The 13,718-nt window shown below is 39.9% G+C and overlaps 1 protein-coding gene across 1 annotated transcript; it reads right to left on the bottom strand.

Annotated features, from left to right (window-relative positions):
* Nucleotides 1-4,411: 4,411 nt before the first annotated feature.
* On the bottom strand, nt 4,412-13,497 carry ivd (isovaleryl-CoA dehydrogenase). Its single transcript, XM_085257601.1, has 12 exons — nt 13,225-13,497; nt 12,344-12,433; nt 10,933-10,984; nt 10,600-10,769; nt 10,408-10,501; nt 8,143-8,273; nt 7,969-8,065; nt 7,771-7,864; nt 6,699-6,780; nt 6,465-6,569; nt 6,161-6,233; nt 4,412-5,361 (listed from the first exon to the last, which is right to left on the bottom strand). Exons 1-12 carry the CDS (start codon nt 13,354-13,356, stop codon nt 5,228-5,230), a joined length of 1,254 nt encoding a protein of 417 aa, XP_085113727.1. The 5' UTR covers nt 13,357-13,497; the 3' UTR covers nt 4,412-5,227.
* Between the last annotated feature and the right edge of the window lie 221 nt (nt 13,498-13,718).

Raw genomic sequence — 13,718 nt, 5'->3', positions numbered from 1 at the left:
GACTGGAACTTCTCATAGAGATTGTTATTGTCAAGAAATAGCTGGAGCTGCGTGAGGGCGGCTCGTTCCAGTACTTTAGACAGAAAAGGGAGGTTGGAAATGGGCCTATAGTTAGAGAGTAGGGATGGATCTAGATTAGGCTTTTTAAGGAGTCTACCTGAGCACCGTTTAACAAAACCACTGTGTTTATAGCAACTAATAACATTACAGACATAACTGACTACCATTGTAACGATATAGACAGTAATAGTGTCAACATATATTTGCTAATTTTGCATTTTTGTGTATAACTTTGAAGACACAGCTGAGACCAGCATTCAAACTAAGGAGGAGTTCCCTGATCTGATCCAATCCTTCCTTGTCTTAACACATTCCTTTTATCTTCCGTGTTTACTTCTATTTGTTATCCTCTCCTATTTTTTCTTTTCTTTTTAGGGGGAAATCAGTCATTAAAGGGTTATTTTTGTTTATGTACTTTGTTATTTATGTCATTTAGGTTGTGTCTGCATTTTGGTTCTTCTCCATAAAGAGCTAAAATGTCACAATGGGTGAACTAATGATCAAAACTAAATGGCTTCAGACTGCTTATATCATACTTACGACATATACTTGCATGCGGTCCACCAAAAAATACCAACCACCCATAGCCCTGTGGTGATGACACTATGCCTGAGAAGCACACAGTGTAACTTCATTACAAAGAAGGTCTTTGTCTATTATGACTCAGTGTTTTCTGTGTAGGAACAACACACAACCATGCTAGTCCTTAAATTTGGAAAATTGTAATAAATGTGTTTCGGGCATGAGGATCACTGTGATCTTCAAGTTGTATTGTACGTAATGACACATGATGGCGATGCTATTAAACATAGCATGAAAAACGTTTGCATCATCATGATCTGTAGGTTTTAGTCACCAGTACAGAGGAGGGTCTGAATCGAAATCCACACATCCATATGCGCTAAAAAAAATGTGTGTAATATTGTTTCATAAGTACAATATAAAATGTTGCATTTAATGGAATCTGGTTATTTGAAATTCACTTGACAGGTGCACATTCAGTTTACACCAAGCACATTTTCCTTAGTGATCAATTATTTGAAAAAATAAATCTTTCATTTCATATTTCAGTCGCCTTTTTTAAAATATTGCTTCATGTTTACCGAGGGTCAGGGATGTTTTTTTGTTTTGTTTTTTTGAGTGTGGCCTCATGCTAGAAGTTTTAATTCCATGCTACAAGTCTGGTTAATTACACGTTAAGGTTTCGTGACAAAACACCATAATTCACCACTGTTCCATCGACACGCCTTTCAATGAAAACTCAGAAACTCGCAATTTAGCTTCCCCGAGGTCTTTAGACTAAACTGACCAAATATGGAGGATGTCATTAAGATAGAAAGCCTGAAAATGATGAAATCTGTAAAGTGGAAAATCACGGATTTCCTGTTTGGTTGAGGGCACTGTGTTTTGTACAGACATGTGGACTTCCTAAGGCCTCGACTGTTATTAACTGATGTACACAGAGTTAACGTGTAAATTCTTGCACTAACTATGTGGTTAGAGAACACCTGTAAATTAAACACCATGTTGATGTAGTATATCATGATTAGAACGCACAAAGCTCACTTCCCACTCACGTCTGCCATGTAAATGTCTGCAGACTTGAATACTTGTAAAGGCTGTGAATTCTTGGGCTATTTGAGTTATAACAACTTCGTGTGCCATAGCGAAACAACTCACGTGCTCCCCCAGATGTGCTCTTTATCAGAAAAAGCCTCATAATTTAGCATTATGAAGAACAATTCTGGTAAAAAAAAAAAAAATCCAGTACATTTTTCTGGGTGACTTAAAGTACAATGGCTGAAAACTGCAAAAGCAACTGAAGACAAAAAAAGACGTTTTGCAACAACTACATGCAATATGAAACGTATTACCATGTACGAGGTGTGCGCTAGGTGTCATAGATGTTCAAGCATCCCTAGTCCCTCAACAACAACCTCGTGTCAGAGGTGATTTATCATGTCGCCAAACTGAAAACTCGGCGCATTCACACGAAAGCAGCACGGAAGTGTGACAGTTCTTCTGACCTCATTTGAAGTGGATGTGGTCAACCTGCTAAGAGGGCTACATCAAAGTATCAAACACTTCCTAAAAATCTTTTATCTTTTTGCCTGACTTACTAGCCCAGTATCAAAGTTATTGGAGTGGGTGGACAGATACACATGGCGAATGTGTGAATTTATATCCTGCTTGATGCTAATGAGCGTATCCATTTAACTGCCAATATTTCTAGTTTTGTGGATTGAATTTAGCATTTTTTTTCCTCAAATGGTTTAGTATGTGGTTTCGACCATAAATTTTGCTTGTTCTGCCAGGAATAAACAAACAGTCCCAGTGTTGCCGCCTCAGTTGCAGAATTATTTAACTGAAAACTATGAAATTACAAACCAAGCATCCGAACTAGGAAGAAACGTAGTTTAAGGAACTTTGGCATTGTTGTTGGTGCCAGATGGGCTGGTCCGGGTACAGTACCGTACAAAAGTCTTGAGGCAAAATGTCTGGAGCAATAGTTCTCCAGGTTTTCTGAAGATCTTTTAAAGTTTTTCCTCAGACATTGGCTGCTTTTACTCATTTTCAGTCCAGTCCTTGTACCTGACCATTTTCAGAGGAATGCTTTTGATCTACTTTAACTATGATTCACTTAACCATAAAAAAATGTCACGTTTACAGACAGACGACAACTTGGAAAAGAATCCATTTTAAATTGTATCTTTAGGCCAGGGGTGTCCAACTCAGGCCTCAAGGGCCGGTGTCCTGCAGGTTTTAGATGTGTCCTTGATCCAACACAGCTAATTTAAATGGCTAAATCACCTCCTCAACATGTCTTGATGTTCCCGGCCCTTGAGGCCTGGAGTTGGACACCCCTGCTTTAGGCACGTTATTAGCAACAGCTTGTCATAAAAATGCATCATTTGTGCTTATATAGTATTAAAAAGGCACAGCACCTCAGAGATGCATTCAACCATGAGCTGAAGCATCTAATTTTCTCCAAAGCCTTGTCAGAAATGGCCTCAATTGTACAAGTGATTTTTCCCATAAATACTGTATTTCCATTTATGTTTCCATTAAGTCTCATATTTTCTACAGAATTACAAGGCAATGAGGAGTAGCTCAAGACCACATGTAGTTTATTTCTGCTGTGATATTCAGATGGTCAGAACTCAATATCAATGTGGAGTGTGGGAGATCCTTTCTTGGGATACCTTGAGCCCCCTAGCACCCTTGAGCACAGTTTAAATGTCACAGTCTTCATAAGTACTGTTCATGTTTGCACCTTGTTGAATCCAAATATGTCTCTCTCTCTCTGGAAATGGGTGAAAATCCACCCAGTAACGCAGCTCCCATCCATGTTTAATTCCCTTCAATTATAGCTCGAGCTACTGGCTCCTCTTTGGCTTTTCCCTGTGTTCAGTGGATACAGAGGAACTATAGAGACATGCTTTTACCAGACCTCTTTTTTATTCCAAGATACAAACAATGCACAAATGCTCTTCTAGTTCACAGAAATAAATCCAACCTCCCTATCTTCTGCACATTAGTCAACCTGACTCATACACGGCAGATATGATATCATGTTAACAGGTGATGGAGAAGTTTCAGCCACAAGTTACTGAGAGGGATTGTAAAGCCACAGGGATCACAGAGAAATCATTAAAGATTTAGTAAGATGACCCGGAAATAGAGGTTAATTTTTTTATTGCTGTTTTATATGCTTCTAAAGTTCAGATGTATAATTACACATTTAACTTCAACAAAGTGACTGTCAGGAGTACCTCATGTGTTCAGATATAATAGGCTGTTATAAACGAGTTCCCCCTCAAACTATTAAAATGTAAAAAAAATGCAAAACTATGCTAACACGTTGTCCTCATAGTTTAACATTTGATAGCCTCGATTATGAATTTGACTTTTATAACTTATATTTTAATTTAGGGCATGTAAATCATCCCTAAACCAATATTCATCTTGGTTGTTTTAAGGCTACTCTAACATGTAGGACAGGGGGTTTAAACACATATCACAGGTTATGCAGTGCAAACTGGAGGTTTTGCATTTTACAGACAGGATGCTGTTCCAGCGTCACAGGAGATATATCACAATAATTCTCCCGAAAAATTGAAATAAAATGGAATTAAACCAAATTAATCCGGGCTTCATGGATTGAGGTATGGAGCTCGACAGCAGATTTATTTTCCCTGCAATATTTCTCCCACCCATATAAACCTGACTAATCTCATAATTCACAGCAGCTGTAATTCTCAATCAGTGCAAAACGCAAGGAGAAAAAAAGTTCATGGAACGTGGATTACAAATCTTTCATAAATGTGTGCAATAAACACAGACAGAAATAGAAAATTACAATTTTTATTTTATAAGATTTCATTTCATACACATTCACAATGTAAAACTACATAATTCTTTGCAGAAAGGAAGACAAATCTGAGAGATTTCTACAGACTGATTTTTATTGTATACAAACAGTGACATATGCTCCCAAAAAGAAACAAATGCTAGCAGAGCGCTGACAGACATTTGCCCTTTTCACATATTTCAGTTTGCTTTGAAATCATGTTTCTGAAGATCTGAACTACAGTTAGATTCGATTTCACACTTACAAATCAAGAAAATTCAGACAATGATGGCGGCAACGTCATCAGACTTGTTTTTTTAAACTGTAGTGATAATAAGTGAGGTAACACTGAGCCCCTATATGATACACGGTTCTTCAATGCAGCCAGTGAGTGTAAAAGTTGCACAATTTGAAACATGTTGGCTGAAGGGTTTTTAGTGTATACCTCTCTGTGACCAGCGACTGCCAGTAACCTCCAGCAACCACACAAGGAATACACATTTCAGTGACCAATCACCAAAATGATTGGGCCTTTATCAACAGATTTCACAGCAACTTCTTGCTACCTGGTTGGAGAATACGAACATTTTTGTACTGTAGCTAAAAAAAGTCACATAAAGGCCACTTAATGTAGTTAAAATTGCTTTTCATTATGTCGAGTTCTAATATCACAATTTCATAATGATCTGTTTTGACTGAAACTAATCAAAATCCTTGGTGACAAGTTCTTTTGTAGAGTAAGGCCTTGTGTGTGTGAATAACTTTTATCATCCACAGCAAACCACTCGCAGTCTTTTGGTGATCACCCCCTCAGCTTTATTTGAACAAGGAGTTGAAGGCTCGTCCAATGATGAGTCTGCGAACTTCACTTGTCCCGGCACCAATTTCATACAGCTTTGCGTCACGCAGAAATCGCCCCAGTGGGTAGTCATTGATGTAGCCATTGCCACCTGACAAAGGACATAAAGATGTTAGTGCAAAGTTACCGAGTAGTAACAGAGCTCAAGGGTGGCCATCTGTTAATCAACAAAAACCATGTTGGAATATCAGATATCTATGTCCCCAAAACAAAATGAATGAAAAAGTGACTTCATATAGGCACCTCAGCAAATAAATTCTATAGATCTACGTCAGCTCCAGCAGCCAGTGACTGTCAGAGCAGAACAGATTAAAACAAGTCAGACTGTTGTTGCGGTTTATTAGGAAAGAATCAGTGTAATGGATAAGGGGTTATCACATCAACTAATTAGTAAGAGGTTTTTACACATGAACTCCACAAATTGTCGGGCGAACTAAGCTGGTAACAGATCACAGTGCTGCCCTCTCACAACAGGAAAAATATGTGTTTCAGGCACATTCTCAGTACTAGAAATCCTCCAGCTGGTTTAACAGGGTCTGCAAATAATTTGCAAGAAGTCAGACATGTGACCTACACTCGACTCTTTTTCAAGTAAACTAACAAGGTTACACTCATTTAATGAATAATCTGACTGCTACAGACATCTTTGTTTTGTGCAGTTTTGCTGGGTGAAGCCGAGAAAAGCTCAGCTATAGTCTACGTGTGAAACTGGCTTTAGGGGAAATCCCTCATTTTACTATGAACTTTCTTTCTGTTAACTAGATCTTCCTAACAGCTGTGTGTTGGTTGCAACCTGAAATATGTTGTTTGTACATTGATTAAATCATGACAATTTCCTCAGTTTAAGAATCTACTCTCATTTCATTTCAGCTCTGGTTCTTGGCACTCACCCAAACATTGAATCCCATCCAAAGCAACCTGAGTGGCATTCTCAGCACAATACAGGATCACTCCAGCACAATCCTGCAAACACACAAAGCATCACAGTCACTGAGTTAGACAAGAAAGTCTCTACGGAAAGAAAAAAAACAAGTAACTGGATGCAGACTTGAAAATGAGAACCTTTAGGATCCAACAAAAGATTATATATTACAACATTTTCTATCATTATACAGGATATGAATTTAGGAAACTTCTTGGCTAAAGTGACTGACTGAGTGCTGCAGAAGCAGACGTGATTACAAATCTTCTCACCTTTGCGCTGAAGTGTCCTCTGTCACAAGCACGTGCAACACTGTACAAATACTGCCGACAGGCGCTCAGCCTGGTGTACATGTCAGCCATCTTCCCTTGCATCAGCTGTCAAACAGATGAACATCAGGTCAGTCTGACTTGAGTAAACGTGAATTAAACAAATCATTAAACACAATGGCCGTCAAAATATTTGAATTTTTATTCTCTGAGGAAAGTGAAAAATGAAGGCAAAACCTGAAAGTGTCCGATCTTCTGTCCGAAAGCCTCTCTGACATGCAGATAGGGAATAGCAGCATCCAGAACCGCCTGCATGATGCTGAAACACAATATGAGGATGTCACATTAAATGAAATGTGTCACATCTCTAAGGTTATAGGACAACATTCAAAAAATATATGTTAAACATGTTTAACTAAATTTAAATTACAGGACAGTCTGGCCAATGAACTACCAGAACTTTTCTGTAATTGTACATGTTTATCATGTAGTTTCATTGGTCTGGGCCACTTAAGATTAAGGTGAGCTGTATGTGGCCCATGATATAAAAGGAGTTCCTGCATTAGCCAATCAAATACTGCAAATCAAATGAACTTAAATTAACCACTATACAGAGACGTGAGATTTCAGCTTTGAAACGGCACAAAATATCACTTCATCAAAGTCAGCATGGGCAAACACCTAATGTGCATGGAGTCGTTACGGCAACACGGGCAAAAGTCCGGTGACGTCATGTGTGCGACATGAACACCACAACAAAGGAGGGCGTTGAGGCAGCGGTATATACCTGCTGCTCGGTGTATAGCTTTTCGTCCAACTCGCGGGCCACAGTGTTGCGTTTTGTGCAGCCATTTTCTTTCTTACTGGGCTTTAAAAACGGCCGCATCACGTGATGCCACTGACTAGCCAATCGGTGGCATGCAGTCAGTTGAAGTCACATTTTTGGATTGCCTCAGATCACTTGGAATCTCAGCCAAGTGGGTACTAAAAAGGTGGCTAGTACCAGGTGCTACCACTTAATGGAAAACCCTAAAAACCAAGTGGAGCTGAGCCAACCTGAGCAGGTAATAGTGGAAAATGGCTGTGTCAGTCCAGGCTCAGCATGCTAATGAACAACACATAAACCAACTTCTCGCACACCAAGTCCAGTAACTTTCAAAGCTGAAGCACACACTCACAGAATCACTGGATACAGCATTTATGTACTAAAATACTTGGTCATTTCTAATTAAATCAACATGTATATGTGATTAGATATAACTTGACATCAGTGTAAACCAACCAGCCAACCTCTTCTGGTGAACCTTACCCAATAGGTCCAGATGCAAGCACCAGTCGCTCCAGATCTAAGCCGCTCATCATCACATACACGCCTTTGTTTAATGGACCCAGGATGTTCTCCGCTATAAAAGACAGGAGAAACGAAAACAAAATAAATTCCACGCTGATAAAAGACAATCAGTTTGCATTAGGATGACATAAAGTAACAATGCATAGTGAGGCACACCTGGGATTTTGCAGTCTTCAAAGATGAGCTCACAGGTGCTTGAGCCTCTCATGCCGAGTTTGTCGAGCTTCTGTGCGGTCGAGAATCCCGGTGTTCCCTACACAAAGCGTATATATAAATGCACAAATAAAGACACTTGTTTATTATTAGTACACCTTCTTTTACTGAATTTACCTTTTCAACAATGAAAGCTGTGATGCCTTTTTGATAGGCCTCGGGATCCGTTTTGGCATACACAATAAGCACATCGGCATCCGGGCCATTCGTGATCCAGAACTTGTTTCCATTCAGAACGTAATAGTCTCCTGTGAAAAGATTTTGTTCATATAGTAGTTACTTTGTAATATAACAATTTCAGGGCACTGCATTTTCCAACAACTTAAAAATTCTCTCTGGGCTTTGTCAAAATACTGACAATCACCCACAGCTTGAAAGGCAGTACTTACAAAGCATGAATGCTGCCTCCAAACCTCATGGCTTACACCTGATGGCAATGATTCTTTCACCAAGTGGCGCATGTGTGGAAGCACTAGAGAGCTGTGCAGCTGGTAATTTTGAGGATTTGACATTTGATATTGTCATAAAAAATTTTTAAAAAATTAAAAAAAACAAAAGGCACTGATACTATTTTGGTTCTCTTAGGCCTGCCAGTAGATACTATCTGTCTCTTCACATCTTTTTGCTGTTAAGGCATCACATTTTCCTGCTGGAATTCATGTTTGTATATATTTGCATTTGTTTTCACCGGCCTTGGGCAGTATAGGTGCTTGGCATTTTGGTCTTGTTGATGCCTTTGGCTTATGCCAAGCTCTTCATGGACAGTCCTAAAACTTTTATGCACACAACCTCTAATATTTCTATTTATGTTGAAGTTTGAAGTGGAAAAACTGCTCGTCATTCAGCCAAATATACACAATAGACTGTATATAAAAGATGGACATGGCATTTGAGTTTGAAAAGTGAAGTGCCTCAAACCTGCATTATTTCAAATGGCAAGCAGACAGCGACTTTGACTGTACAGAGGCCCATTGGAGTACAGTGCTTCGGCTCCCTTGATCCATGACTTCATTATCAATGTTTTATAATGAGTTTATGCTCTTAGTTTGTAGTTTCAAGTCTTAATGAATAAAATACGATACATTTTACAAATAATCTTCCCCATTTGTGTCCAGAAGGAAGATAACACAGGGTATGCTTTAGGATGAGGGTTAGTGTGCATGTTTCCCTCAGGGTCTTGATCAGATCCACCACTGCCTCATCACTTCACCAATGAGTGACCTCATGGTAGCTATGTTGATCTTTTATATACAGTCTATGTATAAAAACAAAAAACAAAAAAAAAAAAAACACTGCCTGCATCCACTGCAAGGAGACAAACCTATCAAAGACATGTGAGAACTTTGCTTCACAGCAGTGAAAATTTTCTCCCCATCCCCGAATGTCGCACCAGGCAGCAAAAGTAATTCATCCATGTTCTTCACCACAGCTTGAACCCACCCCAGCAGTCCCTGAGCAAGCAGTGGGGTGCAATCTGTACAGGTTATCACTCCATCAGGAGGCTGAATCAGTGAAACTGAACAACACATTCACCTATTGCCAATTTAGAATCAGCAGCTAAACTAACAAGCACTGTGGCAGGAAGTACCAGGTAGAAATCTGATGCAGGTACAAAACTGTCTTCCTGTGAGCTGATGGTGCTAACAAGGCTGCGAAAACAGCAGCTCAAATAGTTCTATTCATAACTTGTTTATGACATACGCAAAAAAAAAAAAAGCTTTTAACTTCAATACTTACATAATACAGTCTATAACCTCACAAACTCCATTTTAAAAAAGCCCGACTTTTTGTTGCTGCTGTCACATCTTATTAACTATCAAAATAATGTTTTCAGATAAACAACACAGTCAAATTTTATGCCTCTATAAGCAGCTCATACTCACAATCTGGCCATGCAGCACACACACGACACCTTGCTGAGTCTGACTCATTTGTACATTTTCAGTGTGGTAAATGCCAATAGCATTTCTGTCAAACCCTGAGCTAATAAAGCCCTGAAAACTCTCTCCCCCCCCCCCATCAAGAGAGTGTCCAACACATATCTATTAACATACCATGATAATAGCTTTCAGAAGATGTTCTTATGTAATAATGCATTCAGATATTAATGATTTTGAGGTGAACAAAATAATAGAATAATTAATCCTTCTTCTTGTAAAGTCCTTGATATTAATAGCACTCAATAAACACACAAATAAAGCTACGTGACACTGGCAAAGCGGACCAAGAGTACAAAAAACAAACACAAAACAAACACACAGATCTGTAAGACCAAGAAAGCTAATAGCAGATCTTATTTATGTGCTCCACATACTGGATGTATGATTAAGCTGAACATTTATCATTACCACAGAGAAGTGAGTCACAGTTTGGGCGTCTTACCTTCTTTCTTTGCTCTGAGTTTCATTGACACAACATCAGAGCCAGCATTGGGCTCACTCATTGCCAGGGCTCCAACATGTTCTCCTGTCAGTAACTGGCAAAGGAAATAACACGATTAATGAAATAAGTAAACGAGCTCATTACGTTCAATGTTTTTCGATAATATTTAAACATGAATTGTTTGATCCTGACCTTCGTCATATACTTCTCCTTCTGCTTTTCATTGGCGTGGCGTACCAGCTGGTTAACGCAAAGGTTAGAGTGGGCGCCATAACTGAGACCGACGGCTGCTGACACTCGTGACAGCTCCTCCATCACAATTATATGATCTAGATAGCCCAATCCTGTGCCTCCACATTCCACTGAAAGGGATATACAGTGTGAGCTGAGTGTAAACTCGCCTAATAACAGCTAAAAAAAAAAAAAATAGAAACCTTTATGCCTTGATATGAACCATAAAATATGTGTTAGACATAACTGTAACTGTATGAACTGCCTGCTACATAAAAATCACAGCTGTCACACCTGGAGCAGTGACGCCAAGAAGTCCCATCGTCCCCATTTCTATCCAAAAATCCTGTTTAAGAGGGAAAGCAGAAAGTTAGTAGAAACAATACACTGGAGGTACAGTTGAACATGCATATCTACTAGAGCTCAACCAATAGTAACAGCCGATATTAGCTATATATACATATATTGGTGTCATGCAGCTGTGGTCAGATGTTTACATACAGTCATCATGGGCATGAACGTCACGACAAATTTGGTCTTTTAATGATTTCTTTGAACTGTTCTCTTTCCAGGAATGCTTGTACAGCATCTTTAGAGACTTAAAAAATACAAGTGGTTGTTTTCCTGTGGCAGCACAAAGAGGATTTGTTTGATTCTCCACTCATTGGCTTGACCAATGCTCAGAAATGACTTGTAAGTAATTGCAGATTCGTCAGTTCACACAGTTGCATGCAGGTAGAAGTAAATTGGATGTGTCACAACTTTGCCAAGTTCTGGAAGAAGACCCAAACTGTCACCCAAGATGAGAGGAAACTAGTTAGGAGGTTCAGGAACAACCCAGAAACCACCAAAGCTCAAGCCTGAACTGGAATCCCCTGAAAAGAAGCCCCTGCTCCAAACCAAGTTTTAGCAGTGGTTTATGTATATATTTGAGCCTATACATGTACTTTTGAGCCTGTGTGGATTAGAGAAAATCCAAAATAAATTCAAACTTGTGAGCCAAATTCTTGTTTTTTAAAGTTATTAAAGATGTATGCTTTACAATCGCTCCACCCTAGAAAAAGAACAGCTTAAAGAAATCGTTGAAAGTACAGTAAGCTTTTGACAACCACATTTTCCGATATGATTAGATATAAAAGTGCTTTTTTAAATGGTAAATGGCCTGTATTTATATAGCGCTTTACTAGTCCCTAAGGACCCCAAAGCGCTTTACATATCCAGTCATCCACCCATTCACGCACACATTCACACACTGGTGATGGCAGCTACATTGTAGCCACAGCCACCCTGGGGCGCACTGACAGAGGCGAGGCTGCCGGACACTGGCGCCACCGGGCCCTCTGACCACCACCAGTAGGCAACGGGTGAAGTGTCTTGCCCAAGGACACAACGACCAAGACTGTCCAAGCCGGGGCTCGAACTGGCAACCTTCCGATTACAAGGCGAACTCCCAACTCTTGAGCCACGATCGCCCCGTGCTCAAAAAGCAATGCCGATTCCTTTAGAAAAGCCAGCTGAGCTCACTGGATTGCTTACGATACTCAGAAGTGGTGGTGCAGGATACAGCAAGTAAGGAATGTCAACAGATGTATCAACAATGTGTTGTTTTCTTTTACCACCTAGAAGTACTGTCCCCAAGTTCCATTACTACTTGGTACATCAGCTACAACTTTCTGAATTTTGTCACTTGTGCATTTCAACTCACCCGCATTCCTGGGAACTCGTTCTTCTTATCGATCTCGTCGGCATGAGGTGCAAGTTTTTCTACAAAGAATTTGCGAACTGTTTGCCTCAGCTGTGGAAAGGACGTAAAACAATTACTTAGCAAAAACCATACCTGTAATGACTGTGCTGGGAGGATGAAGATCATAAAGTGACGGCTTGAGAAAGCTTTTCACCTGCCTGGAGATGGAGGTAAGTGTGTTGTTTGATTTACAGGTGGACGTGTTGTTTGCCCAATCATACTGAAATGTTTTAACTGGCATTGCATGTATATTTGACTTTATAAAAGGTCTGGGATCTGAGACAACTCCTTCCATCCAATCAAATCCTGTATATGAACCCCACCCACCCCCTGCTCTCCTTGCAGCCTCGGGTCCAGTCTCCTTCACTTTGCGCAAAAATATACCCGGCCTGCAGTCACCTTTGATTTGATTTAATATCGACTGTAAACCAATGTCGGCATCAGTCACTCCATTACTACCATTTATTACCACAACCTACTTTGTAAAGTCATACGTGGAAATTTAATAAAATTGTTTAATAATGTAACTAGTAAAATTAGTTAAATAGACCATTTTCTAATTAGATAAATGTAATTAGATAAATTAATCGAGTATTAGTCGGTAGCTTTTGATTTTTTTCATTTAATTTGTAGCTGTTAGCTAACTTATGTCATCACGTAACGGGGGACGGTGTCCTCGCAAAACTGTCTTCTTTTATTGCCCTTAAAATTCACAAAACTATACAACACACTAAAAATGTTGGTCTCTGAGAGTATGTGATTGTTTTAATGCCTGCGGTTGACACGCACAGACACAAGTGTGCACTTTGTTTTGCTAGCATTAGCTAGCTAGTGTGGCTAACCTGTATCTGCTCCTCTGTGAGTCCGTTCACTACGTCGTCTATGGGGATGGCAGCTCCGGCACAGCCTCTTCTTGTCACCGCAGGGATGAATAACCTGGAGCCGAGGCGAAGTGCATTTCTGACAGCAAACATGGTGCTGCTTGCAAAATAACAAGGATGAAGGTTAGACCACGGATGAACGTCTGAGGTCTCCTGCCTGGCTGTCTTGTAGCAGATAAAAGGGAAGAGGTCTCACTCCGCCAATATTTCCTAGTCCTACAAAAGTAGTCCACGCTGTCGTTCTTCTTACCTGAAGGGTCGCGCAGGCACAGGAGTGCGCTTAAGTACCCCGCCGCCCCCTGAACCGGTGAAAAATAAAACCACATCATATCTTCCACTTCGTCTTCTTCTAGTGCGATACTGCAAATTTTGGTATCGATCAGATATCCAGTAAATACAGGACCATCGATAACGATACCTATAACTTACAAACTGTAGGGGAGGAAACTCACAAT

Source organism: Mchenga conophoros, linkage group LG19, assembly GCF_057382185.1.
Source record: "Mchenga conophoros isolate Kocher_MC1m ecotype Shallow Benthic linkage group LG19, M_conophoros_male_GT1.1, whole genome shotgun sequence".
Classification (NCBI taxonomy): domain Eukaryota; kingdom Metazoa; phylum Chordata; class Actinopteri; order Cichliformes; family Cichlidae; genus Mchenga; species Mchenga conophoros.
The sequence above is the reverse complement of the archived record's forward strand: the minus strand, read 5'-3'. Positions and strand labels throughout refer to the sequence as shown.